Source organism: Triturus cristatus, chromosome 11, assembly GCF_964204655.1.
Source record: "Triturus cristatus chromosome 11, aTriCri1.1, whole genome shotgun sequence".
In the NCBI taxonomy this organism is placed as follows: domain Eukaryota; kingdom Metazoa; phylum Chordata; class Amphibia; order Caudata; family Salamandridae; genus Triturus; species Triturus cristatus.
In genome coordinates, this window is record NC_140594.1 from 354593942 (window position 1) to 354615052 (window position 21111).

At 45.5% G+C, this 21111-nt stretch overlaps 1 protein-coding gene across 2 annotated transcripts in view; it reads left to right on the plus strand.

Annotated features, from left to right (window-relative positions):
* The window catches only part of CCDC60 (coiled-coil domain containing 60), a 639895-nt gene that overhangs the window by 568823 nt on the left and 49961 nt on the right, over positions 1–21111 (plus strand). For both annotated transcript variants that reach the window (XM_085633209.1, XM_085633208.1), the window contains exon 10: positions 1736–1828. In XM_085633209.1, the coding sequence (XP_085489335.1) occupies positions 1736–1828 (93 nt within the window). The remainder of the gene's footprint in view (positions 1–1735; positions 1829–21111) is intronic.

Below are 21111 nucleotides of genomic sequence, written 5' to 3' on the forward strand. Positions count from 1 at the left end.
GAGGATGTTGGGGAGAGAGAGTGAGGAGTGACAGACAGGAGGAGAGAAAGTGGCAGACGAAAGAGTAAAGGGAAGAGTGAGAGATGGAGGGGTGGCGAGAGGAGAGGAGAGGCGAGAACGAGTGAGGTAGGGAGGGAGGCTGACAGGCAGGAGGAAGAGGACGGAAAGTGACCGGGGAGAGGGTGGCCATGCCGCAGGCTGGGAGGACCTGCCCAGGTGAGGAGCCCGCGGGGTGGGCTCTGTGGGGCTGAGGGAGCCCGGGGAGGAGGAGGAGGGCATCACCCGCCTCTGCTCCTCTATTTCCAGACACAATCGCAGGGTAATTTGCGAATACTGGCACATGCCGTGCGGAAGGAAGTACCACATCTGCTCCGGGAAGGGGGTGGGGGGAAGCGGGGGGCAGAGTGAGAGTGAAAGGAATAAACTAGGAGAGAACAGCGGTGAATAGGGAGTGGGTAGTAGAAAGCTGGAAAGGGCGAGGGACAGTACAGAGACGAAGGGAAAAAAGCACAGAAAGAGGCCACTAAAAGAGACGCCGGCTAGAATCGGAAAGAGCTGAAAAAGGGAGATAAAGTTAAAGATAAAGGGGCCACACCAGGAAGTTCAAAAACACAACAGCTGATGTTTAAATGAAAATAAACGAGGGGCGAAAAGAAGATGAAAGGGAGAGATTCAGAATGTAAAACAAAGAAAGCTGACCTCAAAAAGAGAGCGGAGGGACAGAGAAAGAAAAGATAGAGATGGAGGGAGAAGAAGGGACGAGGAGAGACAACGGCGGTGGAGAGTGGGAGGCAGACACAGAGACGGAGGCGGCGCGGGAGAAAGAGAGAGTGAGAAGGACAGCCAGGGAGTGAGATAAAACTGCGGCGGTCTGCGCTAGTGATGGAGAAACAAAGACATCCCCAAAGAAAAAGGAGGAGACCGGAAAAAATAGAAATAAGCGTGAGAGTGCGTGGCCCGGCCCGTACCCGTGGTGCATGCGTGCACGCACAGTCTTCTCTTTTTGGAAGCACATACTTGTGCTTGTGGCGCGCCCCTGCGCTGTCCCGCAAGGTGGATGCCCCCACAAGCACGAGTATGTGCTTCCAAAAAGAGCAGAGCGACGGCTAAAGGTCCTCCTATGCAACGCCTGCGCGCTGTGTAGGCGAGACCTAAAAAGGTGTTGCTTGTGTTCCATTTCAGGGCGCACATGGCCTGTCAGTTTTGGCTGAACTGTTCCTACTGAAGCAGGGTCAAGGCTGATTTGCGTATGGCTGGGTACAAACTGAGGTGGCATGGTACGCAACAGAACGATGGATTGGATTGCTTCTCCAGGCGATTGCCAGTGGCTAGACTTATTGCAAACATTCCTCCAATCACCTTTTGTGTGTTTGGTGTACAGGCCAGTATGGCCAGACTTGGATCTTGTGCTCAGTGTGCCACAGGAACCAAACTACACCCAACTGGCGAGAACCAATCAGGTGAAAGCGATCTTGGGTTGCTTATGTTCCAGTAAAAGGAGGATCTGTCTTGGAAGTTTGTGCTGGACTGTTCCTATTGGAGCAAGACAGATTTGCATATGGCTGGGTCTATCCTGAGGTGGCATGGTAGGGAAAAGAACATGGGTTGGAATGCTACCGTGAGTGTTTGCCAGTGGTTAGACTTATTGCAAGGGTTCATCTCATCACCTTTTGTGTATTTGATTTTACTACTAGGAATGGCAGTGATTTACTGTGCACTTTTCCGCATCTTGTAGGGCACCCTCCATGTCGATGATTGAAGAGAAAACCAACATTCCAGAATGTGTGGAGCAGGAAAAAGCAAGGACACCAAAGCAGAGGCCTAAAAGGTAAAATGTGTGAAATGGCTCCTAAATGTGTTGTGAGAACAATCTGGGTGTCTGTATAACATGCATTATTTTACTGATTCGTATTTGTTCTTTTCCTCAAACACTCTCTTCCCACTTGCTAGAATCCAAAGTGCATTACTTAATTCGCACATTTTACAGAAGACATATAATAGCCATGATGAGAGGGTATTACATTTATGATTGTATTGGCTCCTAGGTTTTCCCCCAGTCCATTGTAGAGATGCGACTGCTAACTGCATGGCCTATGCATGGATGTATGTCGTTACAACGCACACTTTTACAACGCATGCACTTACGACGCATTTTTTACAACGCAAAATCCATTACAACGCACTACACTTACAACGCATGACACTACAACGCATTTTTAAAAACTACCTTTACAACGCATTCCATTACAACGCCTACTACCTTTACAATGCATACCATTACAACGCATAATATTAAATTGCATTTAAGGTAAGTATTAGATAGTATAGGGGTAAAATCTCCTTTTCTAACTCCAGGGGGTGCAACAGTAGGGTAAGTGTGGGATAGTATAGGGGTAAAAATTACTATTCTAACTCCAGGGGGTGCAACAGTAGGGTAAGTGTTGGATAGTATAGGGGTATAAATTACTATTCTAACTCCAGGGGGTGCAACAGTAGGGTAAGTGTTGGATAGTATAGGGGTAAAAATTACTATTCTAACTCCAGGGGGTGCAACAGTAGGGTAAGTGTTGGATAGTATAGGGGTAAACATTGCTATTCTAACTCCAGGGGGTGCAACAGTAGGGTAAGTGTTGGATAGTATAGGGGTAAAAATTGCTATTCTAACTCCAGGGGGTGCAACAGTAGGGTAAGTGTTGGATAGTATAGGGGTAAAAATTACTATTCTAACTCCAGGGGGTGCAACAGTAGGGTAAGTGTTGGATAGTATAGGGGTAAAAATTACTATTCTAACTCCAGGGGGTGCAACAGTAGGGTAAGTGTTGGATAGTATAGGGGTAAAAATTGCTATTCTAACTCCAGGGGGTGCAACAGTAGGGTAAGTGTTGGATAGTATAGGGGTAAAAATTACTATTCTAACTCCAGGGGGTGCAACAGTAGGGTAAGTGTTGGATAGTATAGGGGTAAAAATTACTATTCTAACTCCAGGGGGTGCAACAGTAGGGTAAGTGTTGGATAGTATACGGGTACAAATTACTATTCTAACTCCAGGGGGTGCAACAGTAGGGTAAGTGTTGGATAGTATAGGGGTAAAAATTACTATTCTAACTCCAGGGGGTGCAACAGTAGGGTAAGTGTTGGATAGTATAGGGGTAAAAATTACTATTCTAACTCCAGGGGGTGCAACAGTAGGGTAAGTGTTGGATAGTGCAGTGTAATATTATGCGTTGTAATGGTATGCGTTGTAAAGGTAGTATGCGTTGTAATGGAATGCGTTGTAAAGGTAGTTTTTAAAAATGCGTTGTAGTGTCATGCGTTGTAAGTGTAGTGCGTTGTAATGGATTTTGCGTTGTAAAAAATGCGTTGTAAGTGTAGTGCGTTGTAAAAGTTGCGTTGTAAAGGTTGTTCCCCCCTATGCATATGAGGTTATATATACATCAAGAAAAAAGTTTTCCTTCTAAAACTCGCGCTGAACTCCAAGTTTCAAGCTGCCCTTGCATAGGCTCACCATCCTCTGCTGAGGTCTGTCTTTCTCTATGATGTTCGATCTTTAATTCTTTCTGAGATTCGCCTAATTTTCAGCTTTCGTTGCACATATAGAGTGTTCTCTGTCGTCCATTGTAACCTCTTCCTGTTCCTCTCTTAGGGAACTGTTCCAACATGCTGGAGGGAGATGAAACTGCTCTTAAGTGGTTACAATTTGAGAATTTGCCAGGAAGCCAGCACCACCTATGAGTGCTTGCCTGCGGCATCGCAGCGCCGCACCCTAGTTCCTTTTCTTCTGCCGACTGGTGTTGACTGCCTTGAACAAGCATGCTTGGCCCATTTGAATATTTATTAGGGTGGCTTAATGAATGCTGCTTTTTACATTGATTGCAAATCTTGAGAGATATATGAATAAGGGATGTGGCTGTAATTTGCATAATTGTAGGCTTTTTGGTTGGATTAGCAAGCGCCATGCTTAAGAAATGGAGTTTAGTTGTTTCAAGATGGTACAGCTGTATCTGCTATTTTCATTGGTGGCACTGTTAAACATTAAATCTGGTCTTTACAGAAACCATTTTTGGAGCCGGCCTTTACTGTAATAACCTGCTTCTATATCGCAGCCCTGATTGACTGGAGCAGGTCCTCCGTATCAAAGTTGTTGAGCATTGTTTTGTTAATCTACCTGAATTTTTGTTTAGAAGGGTTCACTGCATTCATTCACTGTACTTTTCAGGTCTTTGGGTCAAAGAAAATGAGACCCCAGCAATGGAAAATAATTCCTCTTCCATCGAATTTGCTGTTTTTACCACAATGTTGAAAAATAGTAATAGGGGAAACACGTAATTCGTTTTAAAAAAAAGGCAATGTAAATAAATGGAACGGAAGCATTGGAAGAGCAAAAGATACAAAAGAACAGGATTAACGCATCCAATGAGATGACGAGTGCATTCCCTTCTACAGGGTCATCAGGCCAGACTTGGGAACCAAAAGTAGGCCTTGTAAAAATTCTCAAACCAGCCCTGCTCGCTTAGTCTCCTGCGCAATCTCGCTCTCTCCACTCTCTCTCCGTTTTCCTCTTGGGTCGCTTTCTCTCTACCTTACCCGTCCCTCTCCCTCTCTCTCTCTCTTGAAGCTTGCCGTGACTGCTGCAATTTACATTGCGGATTTGCAAAAAGTGGCAGAGGCACCAGGCACAGCCCTGGTTCTTCAAAACTGGCCTCCAGGAGCGCCAGCCTTTTGGGGCTATTTCTGGTGGAATAAAAGGCCTGTCCAGCCTTCCGAGTCACCGCTTGCCCTGTTATCAGCCTGGGACCAATAGTGTTCTAGATCTTCCACGAGACATTTGTGGTTTCAGACAGTTTCATTCCTCCCAGCATTCATTTCGGGTACAGTCCCAAACTCCGGATTGTAAATGGTAAGTGCTTCTTCAGTATAGGTTCCGTCTTTCTTCACTGCGTTGGGTTTACCACGCCTGCAAACTTTTTTCTCACCCGAATGTAGTTACATGCCTCTTAATTCTGCAAGACTTCCATCATACCTAGATACACAGCTTCTGGTTTCTTAGCAACCTTCAGCGAGTAAACCGAAGGTCTCACCTTGGCTGAACAGCAAGAGAGTCAATGGAGACAGACACAGCTCACCCTCACAGAACCAACTGTTCCAAGGCATTGATCAAAAAATATCCGCAGGTATTGAAAAGTTGGCACTACCTCAAATCGTACATTATTATCTGAGTGCCAATTACATTTGAATGGTTTTGCCGAATTATCCGAATAGAGATCCTCCCAGGTTGACCTTAAGATCATTGACAGTCGAATACACTGGCAACTTATCAAGAGCAACTCAATTGCGGTGTGCTCAAGACAACATGATCGGCGTAACAGATGGCTATGATGCACTAGTGACCAAAACCAGGGGGTTGTGTCTGAACATTCAAGGAGGCATTGAGGTCACATAACAAGATGGTAAAGAGAGAAAAATCAAGGCTTGCAAACAGAGGGACCCAAAATATGTCTTGCAAGATGCAACTGATAAGAGAGCTCCACAATGAGAACAGTTCCTCCTGACTGAGCAAGGGCCAGCATGTATACACTAGACACCAACGAGTATTGTACGATTGGAAATGACTATGAAAAGGATGTATGGAAGTGCCATGAGCAGAACATGTGTCAAAGGGAGCAGAATTATCAGGCACAGTCGGCCTTTGAGTGAAATCGTGATATTTGGAGAGCACACAAGAAGGTTGCTGTGAATTCAAATCAGACAAGGCGTGACACAGTTGCATTAGTATTTTGTTAGTCTATCTCTACAGTGATGCATCTATATCTGTTTGTGGTGTCACTTGGATTGAATCTGGCCATGTCAGATTGAGCAGAAGTATTGTTGTTGCCCTTGTGACTGGAGATTGAGGGCGCTCCATTGATTGACTCCCTTTCAGTAGCTTGGCCATCGCAGATGGTAGTACAAAAAACACGGCTGTTTTTATTTTCGATTTTCAAGATCTCGATAAATTTGAGGCAAGGCGTTGGAGGTGAGGATGTGTGAGTAAAAATGTGTTCGAATGAGTAGCATGAAGATCTCTGTGTTGTTTTGCCCCTTTCATTCTCAGATGACACAAAGGAGATTAGAGTGGCTTCAGTATCAGGAGGGCTAGGTTACAGCAGGTTAGCCAATGGTTTGTTGCTAATGATGCATTGAATGATTGGACATCCTTGATAATATGCACTTCATCAATAGTTGAACTTATGGCTGGCTACTTTATGTATGTATGCATCACGCATGTGGCCTTAGCATTACCTATATGATTAATATTCTGCTACAGGTCCGAGTTGTATACTCAATCTAATGTGTTTGTGAGCATGCCAAAAAGTGGAATTTACCAATGCCTAAAACTCAGCGCGGGCACTTGAGTTCAGTCTAACATTATTAACTTAGAGCGACAATGTGATGCAAGAAATGGCAACAAAATAATAAAACAGCTTATTTCACATCGATGGGGTGGTGTCCCCATTCACATGATGGTATGATTACCCACAGTGGTGCTGGAACAATTTTCAGAGTGGCTGTGATCCCATCAATGTTGCATCACTGACATTTTAGGGATTGTGAGAATCCCAAGTGTCACACAAAGTTCAAGTGTAACAAATGAGCCACACCCATTCAGAAGGAGAGTGGTAAGGGTGTGGTATTAAGCCAGTGGTACCTTGTGGAGTAGTGCACTGTCGAACATATATTTCTAAAGCATGGAGTAGTAGGACATTGGGGCAGATTTATGTTTGACTTGCGCCTCATTTACGCCGCCGTTGCGACACTTTTGTGACGCAGTAGCGGCGCAAATCCTGCGCCATGGTGCGGGGTATTTACAACGTGACGCATCTCCCAGATGCGTCACGTTGTAAAGCCCTGCGCCACATGTAGGCGTTCCAGGGCAGGTGGGGGCGTTCCAGCGCAGGAACACCTCCTAAAAGTGGCTGAGTGAAATCTACAAGATTTCACTCAGTCACTTTTGAGCCCATGCTGCGTCAAAACCCTGCGCCTGCTTGAAGCAGGCGTAAGGATTGACGCAGCATTGTGAAGATAGGGCCCCCCAGAGCATTGCTGGAGCTGCGTCGCGCTTGCGACGCAACTCCAGCAATGCGTCACTTTTACGGCACAGATGCGTGACGCATCTGTGCCGTTTTTGCCCTATGGTGCGCCGCATTATAAATGCGGCGCATCCATGGTGGCGGAGCTGGGGCGCAAAATAACTGGCGCATCCCTGCTGATATGCAGGGATGCGTCAGTTATTATAAATATGCCCCAAAGTCTTTTACTGACAGTACATCTTCCATTAAAATAGGCACTAAGTTTGCACAGACATGCAGTTTGAGTGACTAAACTGTAGTACAAAAACGGTAATGTGTGGAAATCGAGTTTCTCAAATATTTATAATTTGAGCCTCACCAAGAAAAGTGCCTTGATTTATTATCTCTGTTTCAAAAAAATCTTTGCTTCCATTATGTTTCAGAATTGCAAAACAATCTGCTTCATTTGGGCTTTTCTACCTGCTGATATATTTTGTACAGTTTATGTACAGCTGTTTAAAATGTATTTTGTGCTAAAAAACAGTTGACACCCTACAGCTTTTCTTTTCAAACTTCCTGTTCCTCAGCAATATTGTCACATAGTTCACTTTACAAAATCCTCTCATTACATTGGGAGAAAGAAAAGCAAACCCTGATCTTGTTAAAAAAATAAGCAGGAATTGGACAGAAGACAGATTGACATTTCGCCTCTGTCTTTGAACGCACAGCTTAATGTGACACAAACTTTAAACGTTTCTTTATTGCTCAGTCACCTTCTGAACTCCAGTATGGTTATTTCGATGGTGCTATGAACCCCCTCTACCCAGCACCCCTACTTACAGCCCCTGGCAACACCAAGCTCTGATCAAACAGTCTCTGCAGCAGTGTCAGTCTAAGGCTTCCTCTTGTAAAGTACAGCTAAGGCAGGAGATAAAGTGATGAGGCAAGGTAATATGCAACTTTACCTGCGATATTGAAAAGCAACCCAAGACAACTGAGGTGACTTGCAGTGATTACTAGGAGGGGAAGCAATAGCCAACACAGTCATGTCCCGAGTACAAAGAGTATTCATTAAATAATTTGAGCACTAAACATTTTCTGTATGTTTTCATATTGCATAAGAAAGGTTTGTGGTAGGCCTACAAGGGCAAGAGGAAGCCCAGCGCTCTTAGCGGTGGTACCCCTACCCGGTCACCCACCCCAAATTCCAGTTATGGAGACCACGGGTGTTATTATGAAAGAGTAAAGTCTGCAGTCTGTTGGCTGCTATCACTTACAAGTGACCGGTCATAGTTTTATTTTTTGTTCTACATTCACCTGTTGAACATTCAGTGGTATCACCATCAATTAACCCGGCATACCAGGTGGCCATTCACTTCTGGTAGCTATGCCTGAGTTACTTAGACACGACAGGTGACCCTTAACTTACAGAGGTTGTGCTTCAACTGTTCCCAGCTAACAAAAAACATGTTTCATTATCAATGTAGTGTGCCAGGCTCCCCCCCACTTCCAATAGCCATACCTCAGTTTGTCAGAGAAACCAGATAAACCTTCCATTCTGGTGGCCTTGCTTCAATGTTCACCATCTTACAAAAGCCATGGTTCATTACTTTCAGTCAGTCAGGCTTGTCAAGTGGTCATCAGTTTCCAATAGCGGTGCCCCATTCGGTCAGGGGCAATGGGGAACCTTTGCTTCTGGTGGATGTGCTTCAGCAACAACAGTTGTATAGCAGCCATGTTTAATTCACCTTCAGTCAATAATGCATGCTGGGTGACATTCAACTTAACTTTGGGTAGTCTTGCCTCAGCCCATCAGTCCCACTGGATGTTCTTTCACATCCAATGGCAATGCTTCAACATTCAGCATCCAAATCCGTGTTTCATTACCTTTGTTCTCCAGGCATGCCAGGCGGTCATCCACTTTTGGTAGCCATGCCTCTGTAAGGGACTCCAGGGACACTTCACTTCTGGTGGTCGTGCGTCAGCAGTCTTATTCTTACAGCAGCCATCTTTAATTCATCTTCAGTCAATCAGGCATGCCAGGTGTCTATCCACTTCTGGTAGCCATGCCTCAGTCATTCAGATGCTCTAGGAGTAACTCTACTTCCATTAGCCATCCTTTATTTACCTTCACTTCGATCAGGCCTGTCACGTCCTTCCAGCTGAACATTCCTTGGATGAATTGATCCTTATCTCCACCATTTCTAGGTGCGCCCCGTGGTCTTTTCATTGTGACCTGTTGCACCTTCTTGTTCTTCTGGGTGCTGCCTCTACCACTTGGATTGGGCAGCTGACCTTATGGCTTTTGTGGATCAACTTTTAAGTTGTGCCAAGTCTTCCTGGTTGCTTTCATTGCCAGGAAGGCCCCCATGCTGGCCTGAAGGTGTATAAAGGCAAAATTTAGAACAGTGCTCCGTGCGTGACTCCAATTCAGCTTTCAACATAGCTCTTTCCTCTTAGATACTCACCATGTTCCACACACGATCGCACTCTTCCAAACTTCTCAGCTGCTTGCGGTAACTTTGTGGGCCTCTCTGGTGCCCCTCAAGAATGGCAACAAGACACATGAACTGCTGCGTTTTGGAGTAGCGGCTGGCAGTGAATGAGGGTGGAGGAGCAGAGAGGGTGGCGGAGGGACAAAATAAAATACCACTTACCTCTTGGGCTGGCCGCACCTCTCCTCCTCTTCTCTGCAGACCTGGAACCAGGAAGCACCCAGGCTCCCCAAGCCAATCAAAACAATGCAATGCAGCATTGTGATTGGCTCACCTAATGCCATTCTGGCGGGTGCATCCTGGGCGTTTATCATTGCAGGCTGTGCTGCTGGCTGCAGCATCGTCCGCAATGATAAAGGTGCATGCACCACATTTCCCTGCACCACGTGGCAGGCACCATGCAGTGCCTGCCACTTGGTGCATGGACCTGCATGGGTGTACCATGGGTACCCCCGAGTGCACCCCCCACACAGAGGGGGCCCGCAACGGGGCCCCAAAGCCAGTCTCCGCCTGTCTTTTTGCGGTGGGATATCCGCCGCAAAAAGACAGGCGGAAAGGGATACCGTAATCCCTACGGCGGTGCCTGCACGGCACCGCCGCAATGTTGGCCTGGTTCCGGGTTCCGCAAGGTGGCTGGAAAAGGACCGCCTTGCGAAACCATGTGAATGGACTTTCCGTCCACCACAGAACCATTGTGATTCCCACCGCCATCCTAATTTAGCGGTGCAAAGGGATAAGGTTTACATTTCCAAGGACCTAGTACACAATTTCCGGAAGGGGGAGGATATTTATGCTTGGTTTGCATCTTAATGGGCAGTACTGTGTATGAGTGAAGTCCTTGAGAGAATTGGAGGGCAGGCCTGTGGAGACACTTTGAGGCCAATGGGAGGAACACCCTGGCACCTTAGGAGGAGGCGGGTGCTCTGACCTACCCCAATATGAAGGAGGCTTTATGCCTCAGGTATGGGATCACACCGGATCAGTACTAGGAAAAGTTTAGGTCTTTCAAGAAGCTGTAATCCATTATGTGGGTTGAGTGTGTACATCTTTATTGCAGAGCACTGGATGGTTGGATAAAGGGCAGCAAAGTTACTGATTAACAGTTGTACAATATGATTGGTTGGGAACACTTGAGTAGTTTTTGCGTTCCAGAGCTGTGCCAGCATCTGATGGATAGTAAGCTGACTGACTCCAGGAAGCTTGCTCAGGAGGCAGACAGCTGTACGAGTTCCAGGGTCCACAAGGGGTATGTGAGAAACCCATCCAAAGGTTGTCAGGATCTCCAGCAGAAGAGTGGGGACAAGGGTAACCAAATATAGTTCTCTAAAGGGCCCCAAAATCGTTCCCAGTGTAAGGCTTCCCAGTCCCCCAGTTCTAAGCAGCCATGGCCCCCTAAGGGTAGGTCAGACAACCGGGGTCCTAGCAATTGTTATGCATGTGGTCAGGAGGGTCACATGCAGAATGACCTCAAGTGCCCCGAGGCACCAGCACCCACTGATGCACCGTCACTGGGGTTTGTTAGTTAGTGTAGTACTGGGGGGGAGTTGGTTCTAGTGAGGGTGGGGAGCCAGCTGTGATGACCCCTATCTCATTAGGAGATAGAGAGAATGTTCAAGAAACCTGCCTGTTGGATAACACTAAAAGTACCTGCAGTGGGTGACCATCAATGGGAAGAGGGTGGAGGCTCTGGGAGACACAGGCGCCAGTGTGACATGTCAGGTGTCTATAGGTGTCTGAAGTGCAGGTCATCCCCAAGGTGAACCCTGTAGTTGCTGCAGACAACTCTGAGCACCTGTGTAAGGTGGCGGAGGTTCCCTCTGAGTGGGGCGGTCTCAGGTTCCTTGAAGGTCGTTGTAAGTCCGTCCATGCCTGTTGACTGTCTTCTTGGCAATGACTTTGAGAACTCACCTTGGACTGAGGTGGAATGCCAGGCTCATTTACAGATGTTGAGTCTGCCTTAGTGGGCATGTGTGACTACTCAGTCAATGGCAGCCAGTGGGGGTACTCAAGAGGACCTAAGGTGCAGGGGGAGTGGGGCGTGGGAAACCCGCCCCAGAAGTTCCCATGTTCCAGGAAGAGGCAGACTGTGAGAGGGATGCCCTAGAACCAACAGGGTAGCAAGTGGCAGAACTGGGATACCTGCCTGAACGAACCCATTGGCAGCAAAATGGAGGTCCCTCCAGGGAGGAATTCTGCTGCTCTTGTTGGTCTTTGGCAATAGGCTGCAGACCAGGCAGCAGGTGGTCAGTCAGGATCACATTTGATTTACTGGGAGAATGGTCTCCTGAATAGTGAGCCTAAGGTTACTGAGCCTGGGACAGCCCGTGTGCTGTTGGTACCTATGTGCTACAGGACTTTCCTACTGGGTCTGGCACATGATGTGCCTTTGGCAGGACATTTGGGGTGTGACAAGACCTAGCACAGGCTTGTCACCCACTTTTACTGGCCCCAAATGCAGAGGCATGTCGCACACATTGTAGATCTTGTCCGTTTTGCAAGGCAAGTGGCAAGAGTAGAGGGAAGTATAAGGCTCCCATCAAACCTTTCCTGTGGTGAGCACCCCTTTCAAGTCGGTAGGCATTGACATTGTGGGGCCACTGGAACCCAAGACAGCCTTAGGCAACAAGTTTATCTTGGTCTTGGTGGACCATGCTACCCGGTATCTGGAAGCTGTCTCTCTCAGGACAATCACAGCCCCTGTGGTGAGCTTGCATTGATGAGGATCTTTTCCCGTGTGGGGTTCCTCAGAGAGGTGATCTCTAAACATGGTACAAACTTCATAACCAGGTATATTGAAGACATTGTGAGAGGAGTGTGATGTAATATACAAATTCACTACTCCTTACCATCCCCAAGGAAATGGGTTGGTTGAGAGATTCGACAAACCCTGAAAGGCATGATAAAGGGTCTTGCAGAACCCATGAGACGTAAGTGGGACGTTTTCCTATCATGCCTGTTGATTGCCTACAGGGAAGTACCAGAGAAATCAGTAGGGTTCAGTCCCTATGAATTACTGTATGGACACCCTGTGAGAGGACCTCTGTTACTGATGAAGGAGGGTTGGGAGAAGACTCCTGGTAAGACCCCACAAAGACGTGTTCAGCTACATGCTGGCCTTCAGGAACCAGACTCTAAACTTCAGGAAAATCGCTCTGGGGAGCCTGGAAGCCAGCCAGGAGGAGATGAAAAGTTGGTACGAACAGAATACCACTTTGGTTGAGTTTCAGCCTGTCCAAAAAGTATGGGTGATGGCCCCAGTGGAACCTTGTGCCCTCCAAGACAAGTGGACTTGTCCATTTGAGGTGGGAGAGCACAAGAGTGAAGTGACCTACTTGGTCAAGTTGCAGACTCCCACAAACCCTTTAAGGGTACTGCACGTGAACCGCCTCAAATCTCACTTTGAGAGGTCTGAAGTGACAATGTCCTGGTGACAGATGATGAAATGGAAGAGGAGAGTGAGCATCTTCCTGACCTCCTGCCTGCCAAGGGTCAGTGGATGGAGTGAACCTCTCTCTCACCCTGACCCCAGAGCAGCAGAGGGACTGGGACAGTTTGCCTCCCTGTTCTCCCTGACTTCAGGAATCACCAATTGGTGTGTCCATGATGTGGACACTGTGTGACAGTTTACCTGTAACTCATAACATTTACATAGTAACTGACAAAGTCAGGGCCAGCATCAAGGAAGAGGTTTCCAAGATGTTGGCATTAGGGGTGCTAGAACCCTGCAGCCGCCCCTGGGCTATCCCAGTGGTCTTGGTTTCGGAAGCTGCAGCACCCGGTGCCACTCCTGCACTCTGGTTCTGTGTGGAATAATGTGGGCTCAATGCCGTCACCAGGACTGACGCGCACCCCATCACCAGAGCTGATGAGCTCATTGACCAACTGGGAGCTGCCTGGTACCTTAGTACGTTTGATCTAACATATCAGTACTGGCAGATTGCCTTGAATGATGGGGCAAGATAGAGGTCTGCGTTTTTAATGCCAGAGGAACACTACCAGTTCTGTGTCATGCCCTTTGGGTTGAAGAACGCCTCCTCCACATTCCAGAGACTGGTCAACCAGGTACTGTCCAAGCTGGAGGAATTCAGTGCTGCCTACCTGGATGACATTGCGGTGTTCAGCTCCAGCTGGAAGGAACACTTGTAACACCTCTGTGAAGTTTTGAAGGCTCTTCAGAAGGCCGGCCTCACTATCAAGGCCAGTAAGTGCCAGATATGGCAGGGATCTGTGGGGTACTTAGGCTTGGGAGCCCCGCAAGACCCAGACAGAGGTGAGAGCCATTTTAGGTCTGCCAAGGGGTATGGAACCATTGTTGCCCCCTTGACAGAGCTGACGTCAAGGAAGCAGCCAAAGAAAGTGATCTGGTCCGATGCCTGTCAGACCACTTTTGATGCTCTGAAACCTGCCATGTACACAGTGCTCATGCTCAAGGCTCCCAGCTTCTTCTAATAATTTGTTGTGCAGACAGATGCTCCACAGCACGGTGTGGGAGCAGTACTCTCACAATTGAACGACGAGGGCTTTCATTAGTATGAGGCTGCTTCCAAGGGAACAAAGGTGGAGTGCAATTGAAAAAGAAGCTTTTCCTGTTGTCTGGGCACTGAAGAAGCTAAGAACCTACTTGTTTGGGACTCACTTCCAGGTTCAGACAGGCCACAGGCCCCTCAGATGGTTGATTCAAATGAGGGGTGAGAACCCAAAACTGTTAAAGTGGTCCATCTGCCTACAGGGAATGGATTTTACTGTGGAACACCGCCCTGGTACAGAACACGCCAATGCTGATCTGTCCAGATTCTTCTGCCTTAGTGATGAGAACTCCCAATAGGGTGGGTAGTTCTCCCCACCTTTCAGCTGGAGGGAACACATGTTAGACTTTGGTGTGGTTTCCCTGACTTTTTGCCTCTACCGCCTGTTTTTTTTATGTGCGCTGGATTTCGTTTTTGCTGGCTTGGATGCTTTGGGCACTTTGCCACTGCTGATCAGTGTCAAGGTGCAAGTGCTCCCTGTGTAAATTGTTGTTACAATTGATTCTCCCTCATTGGCATTTTGATTTACTGGTAAGTTCCTAGTAGAGTGCACTAAGTGTGCCAGGGGCTACTAGTGGGCCTGCAGCACTGATTGTGCCACCCACATGAGTAGCCCTGAAAAGGTATCTCAGACCTGCGATTGCAGTGTCTGTGTTCAGTTTTAAACTGCTATGTCGATCGGCAAGTGCACCTACTTGCCAGGCCCTAACCTTCTCTTTTTCTTACATGTAAAGCAACCCTATGGTCTTTCAGTGTAAAACTGTGCCATCCCCTTCATGGACCTCTGGTTCCTTATTGCCACATGAGGCTAAGTGTAAAGAGTTAAAGAAGGACTTTCTTGCACCTAAAAGCTGTTGTTCGGTAAGTGGTCAGAAGCTCACTTGTGAAAGTAGGGGTGGTTCTGGAGCAAATCTTTCTTGTCCGTTTTAAGGGCACTTTAAGGGAGCTCCAGCTGCCTCATGCAACATTGAGGGAAACTTGACAAGTACTGGAAAACTGGATAAGGTGCAAGGCAGACTCTAAAGTCTGTGCTCAGTGACTACCGAATGGTTGGGAAAGTTTTACTTTGGGTTGACTGGACTGCAAAAGACTTATAAGGAATTTGCAGTGCTACAGAAATGCACCATTAACTCCGTTCTACTGTTGCAGATTGTGGTGGGACACCTGGTGAAACATGCCCTTAGAGGGTTCAAGTCTCCAAGAAGAATGAAAGTCTGACAGAGTTAGTTGATGATTTCTTAGACTATGAGGTGCTCTGTTAGAGGAGTCGGTCTCCAAAAGCTGAAAGGCTTAAGTCGTTCTACTCTGTATTAAAAACTCTTAAGTTTGGGGTACCACAGGGTTCAGCTTTGAGCCCAACACTTTTTAACATTTATATGTCCCTGCTCGCATTTCTGATTGAATCCTTTGGTATTCAAGTTTTCTCATATGTGGATGACACCCAGCTTTTGCTGACCTATGAAGATAACTCTCTTGAAGCCAATAAACATTTTTAGCCTGCATTATGGCGGTAATGGGAGGCTCAAAGCCAACCGCCGGCAAGGTAACCCAGGAAAAACAGAGATTCCGCTCTTTGGCCCTAACCACCTTCTCGGTTTGTGGGGTGCCTGGCCGAGCAGCTGCACACTACCCCCCCTCAACCCCCCCTCATGGAGATGGCAAAGAACTTAGGGTTGCATTTTGATGTTCACCCTTTATACCCCAGATTTCTGCAGTGGTAAAAGTCTCTTAGTAGATACTCAGAATGTGAAGAAAATGCCTTGACTTTCTGCCCTGGGAAGCTCAGAAAGCACTAATCAGGGCCTTGATTCTCTCTAGCCTAGATTATGCCAATGCTCTCTATATGGAGATCCCTGATTACTTAATACATTGGCTGCAAATTGTGCAGAATACAGCAATTCACCTTCTGTTCAAGCTTCCCACACGTGCTTTGGTATTGTACTGACATAACCAATAGCATTAAAGCTTTGACCATTGCGCACTGAGCTTTTTACAAGGCCGGACCTAAATACCTGTCTAACAGGCCACAAGACTATCATCCACTTAGGGCCTTACATCTGCAGTCTTCCCAGCTGTTGTATATTCCACATACTAAGCAGAAGAAGCTTGGTGGTTTGGCCTGTTCTTTTTTGGCAGCCAAGCACTGGCATGACCTCCCCCCTTCAACTCAGATGTATCTCAGATGAAACAATCTTCAGAAGCAACTAAAAACGTATTTGTTCAACTTGTAAGGTGGTAGATGTCTCTTTTGCTGTTGCCTTAGCACCAGGACTCTCTTGTAGTAGCTGTGCGCTTTAGAAGTATTTTTTATTCATTTATTCATAATTTTTGTATCTCTATTCAAAAAAAGGCCAGTCATTGGAGGGAATGGGCCTTGCAAAGAATGGGTCATGATCATTCACACTGTAGTCTGCAAACGTCTGTCATGTACATATGGGGCCTAGGTCATCATTTTTTTCTGCTTGCATATGGAGCAACTCTATGACCCTCATTAAAAATTCAGGCCTATAGTCCAACCCCTGTGCAGAAGCTTGTTTGCAGACTGATTTGAATTATGAGCTGTGTTATAATGATCACACTCTCACATTTTCCCACACATAGATTCCAGCAGGTCAAACCTACTATTAGAGATGGGGGTCTCTAGTTGGCAGAGCTTTGCACTCTGAACCAGTAGGGACACCTTATTTAGTCAGGGTAAGGGAGTCACACAGCTAAGATAACCCCTGCTCACCCCCTTGGTAGCTTGGCATGAGCAGTCAGGCTTATCTCAGAGGCAATGTGTAAAGCATTGCATTTGTACCAACACACACAGTAACACAGTGAAAACACCACAAATGCACACCATTTTAGTAAACATAACCAATATTTATCTGAATTAACAAGACCAGAATGACCAAAAACCCAACTTCCACCAGAAAAGATAAGATATCACTTTTAAAATGTTCAAAACAGTTCAGTCTATATGAAACTATGGATGCATCACTTTTATAACAAAGTACCTGGGATGCGTCAAAATTAAAGGTGAACATAGGCGCAGGGGAGGTGAGGCACTGGAAAAGAATAGAAATGTGTCAATTCCTTACTCCTAGGGGAGGTGATTTGTGGATTCTGTACAGCCACAGGAGGTGATACGTCGATTCCTTACTGCAGCGCAGAGGAGGTGATGCATCGATTCCTTACTGTCAGGGGAGGTAATGCATTGATTCCTTACTGTGAGGGGAGGTGATGCATCGATCTCCTAAAACGCAGCCTCAGTTCCTTCCTGCTGGGTCACGTAGATGAAGAATTTGGCACACAGGGATGATGTGTCAAAAATCCAGATGTGCTGGGTTGATGCAGCAGAACAGGCCCTGTGTCCATTTCCCATCCGTGAAGCAGGTGATGTGCCGATTTCTTCAGCCTCACAGCAGAGTCTGCGTTGGAGTCGGATTGGGCGTGTTGATTCTTCAGCCGCCCTGCGGCGATGCACTGCTTTTTCAGCTACACGTCTGTGCTCCATCGGGAAAAACAGGTGCTGAGAGTTGTTGCATGGATCTTAAGCAGCCAAGTCACCTCCAAGGGCCCAGAACTGGAATTAGCACCACTTGGCAGGTCAGATCTCCCAGCAGAGGAGTTCTGGGGCTGAAGATGGCCCTGAGACTTCGTACCAAGAGGCAACACACACAAGCCCTTGGAGAACCTAGGAAGCAGGATATCGAAAGCAAAGGCCAGTCCTTTCACTCCCAGGACAGAAGCAGCAGGCCAGCACAACAAAGCAACAAACAGAGTGGCAGTTCCACTCCTACAGCATCCAGCTCTTCTTCCTGGCAGAATGTCCTCTTACTCCAGAAGTATTCTGAATATATGGTGTCACAGCTCCAGTACATGTATCAATTTCTACCTTTGAAGTAGGCTAACATTAACGGAAAGTCTCTGTAGTGCATAAGACCCTGCCTTTCCTTGACCGGACTCTAAACACACTACAGGGGGGGTTGACACAGCTTTGTGTGAGGACAGGCAACTCCTCCCAATGCTCTAGCTCAGGAAGACCCACCAGCCTGGTGATGGGCCATCAGGATATGCAGGACCCATCTCAGCTCCCTTTGTGGGACAGCCTAGAGTGATTGCACAAACAGCCCAACTGTCACCCTCCCTCAGAAGTGGATTCCACAGGCAGACAGAGCCGCAGAATGGCAAAGCAGGAAAATGCCCACTTTATAAAAGTGGCATTTTCAAACACATAATTTAAAAACTAAAATAAGTATTTTTAAATGGTGAGTTCAGTGACCCCAAACTCCAAATCTCTATCCCTTCACAATTGGAAGTTACACTTGTAAGATGTTACAAGGCAACTCCAATGATAACCTATGGGAGAGATAGACCTTGCAGTAGTGAAAAACGGAATTAGTAGTATTTCACTACCAGGACATGTAAAACACAACAGTGAATGTCCTACCTTTCAAATAAACTGCCCCCTGCCCATTGGATAGCTTGGGCCTAACTTACCCTTTAAATTAGTATAAGGGAAGGTTCAGGCCTGGCAAGTGGGTGCACTTGCCAGGTTGACATGTCAGTTTACAGCTGCCCACACAGACACTTCCGTGGCAAGTCTAAGACATGATTGCAAGGCTACTCATGTGGGTGGCACATTCAGTGCTGCAAGCCCACTAGTAGCATTTGATTTACAGGCCATGGGCACACCTGGTGCACTTTACTAGGGACTCACTAGTAAATTAAATATGTTAGTCATGGATAAACTAATTACAGATACATTTTACACTGGAGCACGTGCCTCAAGTTAAAAAATCAGCAAAAACTAAATGCAGCATACAGTCAAAACAGAAGGTCAGATACAAAAAAGACAGGCGAAAAACATATGAAAGATGCCAGGTCTATCACCTATCAACATTTATCTAGGAAAAAGCTCAGTAAGAAAGGCATAGCATGCATAATCAGGTGTATTAAAAACTGGCTGAGCATGTTATGTCTTATGTGCAAGTAGAACATTTGAAATAGTAGGTATTTACCAGACAGTTTAAATATCTCATCCTGTGGTAATAGTATTAACCAGGTGTCGTAAACAAACACCTCACCCTATTCTGACTTACTTTTAGTGGAGGCCTTAATATATCTATGAGTAGACACTGCCCAGATGGTATAGGGGTGGGAGATAGTTGAGGAGCTGACACTGGGCTTTGCGGTCATATTTTTTGCTCCCTCTGGGATGAGATCATGGTATATAGCTAGGCAGTTGTTGTAACAAAGTGGTGAGTATTTCACTAATACAATTCTTGGAATTAGAAAGTACATTTTGTTGGGTTGGATGGGGGTATCACTTTATTTTACCCTTGTCTCTCTAATCCCTTAAAATGGCCATCCTCTCTGCTACAGCCCTGATGAAGTATTGCTTTAAGAATGAAAGCCATTACCGTGGCTTATTGAAAAATGAAATGGAACATGAAATTAATTGGCCTCCTTGAATACTTTAATGGACTGAATGTGGAAGGAACTGTAATTGGACTCTAGAAACTTGATGCAATTATGACCATACTGCTACTAGAGGCCTGCAGCACTAATTGTGTAAAGTAGCCTTAAAAAACATGTCTCGGGCCTGCTACTGCAGCCTGTGGCGCTGTTTTAAACTGCCTTTTTGACCAGGCAAAAAAAGCATTTTGCCAGACCCAAACCTTCCTTTTTAATACTTAAAAGTCACCCTTAAGGTAGACCCTAAAGGCTCATAGGACAGGGTGCATTACGTTTAAAAAGTGGGACATGCGGGTTTCATTTTGACATGTCATAGAAGTAAAATACCTCTTAAAGTCGTTTTTCACTATTACAAGGCCTATCTCTCCATTAAGATAGCTTTGGGTTACCTTATTGCACATAGTAAGAGATAACTTAAGTTTGGGAGCAGATAGAAAGATAATGTTGTACTTTAAGATACGGTTGGATTTTAAGTTACAATTCTGAAAAAAACACTTTTAGAAAGATGGCATTTTCTAGTCCTAACAATTTGTGCCTTCTGAAGTATCCTGGGGCTCATGACATTGATTAGGTTAGTTAGCCTTTGTGCATTCCTCCCAGACAATGAGACAAAGGGGGTGGGGGGTAGATGTTGGCAGGATTGGCCATCATGCCAGCATGGGTTCACTGATGGAATATTGATGTAAAAAATACAGAATTAAAAAATACTAAGGAAAATATATAGAATGCAAAAATATCGACTCCCTATACTTAAACAGGTAAGTACAAAAATATGGAGACAAGAATATCGATTTTAAAAATATAGTTGTACAAAATATCGATTTTTTTATATATATAAATATATATATATAGATAATAAAATAACACATTGAATATATTAAATAATAAAATGAATTTAAAAAAATAAAGTGGATTTAGTATACATTATAAAAATATAACAAACTTAATAAAAAAAATGTAAACACCCATACATAATAAATATATACATTTTTACTTTAAAAAATTAATAAACTATTTATTTAAATGTTTTGAAATTTTAGACAAATATACACACACACACACACACACACATATATATATATATTCACTGAAAAAACCATAGGTTTCACACATGTTATAGTTAGCGGAAATTTTACTGATAAAAAACCAATGAAATTGCCCCGTTATAGTTAGTGCTGGCAACTATAACTCACGCGACCGCAATCCTCTGCTGATGCTAATACTGTATTTAGACACTTATTTGCCCATGTCTTCTTCCATACATTTTTAGCTATACATATATTACAAATATTTTTTTTTCATAAAGACACATATGTCACCAGCAGAAGATTGCGGTCGCGTGAGTTATAGTTGCCAGCACTAACTATAACGGGGCAATTTCATTGGTTTTTTATCAGTAAAATTTCCGCTAACTATAACATGTGTGAAACCTATGGTTTTTTCAGTGAATTTGCAAGGTTTTTTAAATGCTAATTCCTAACTATAACGTGTGTGAAACCTATGGTTTTTTCAGTGAATTTGTACGGTTTTTTAAATGCTAAGTGACTTTACGCCATTCGTGGCGTGCGCGCCCACTTAACG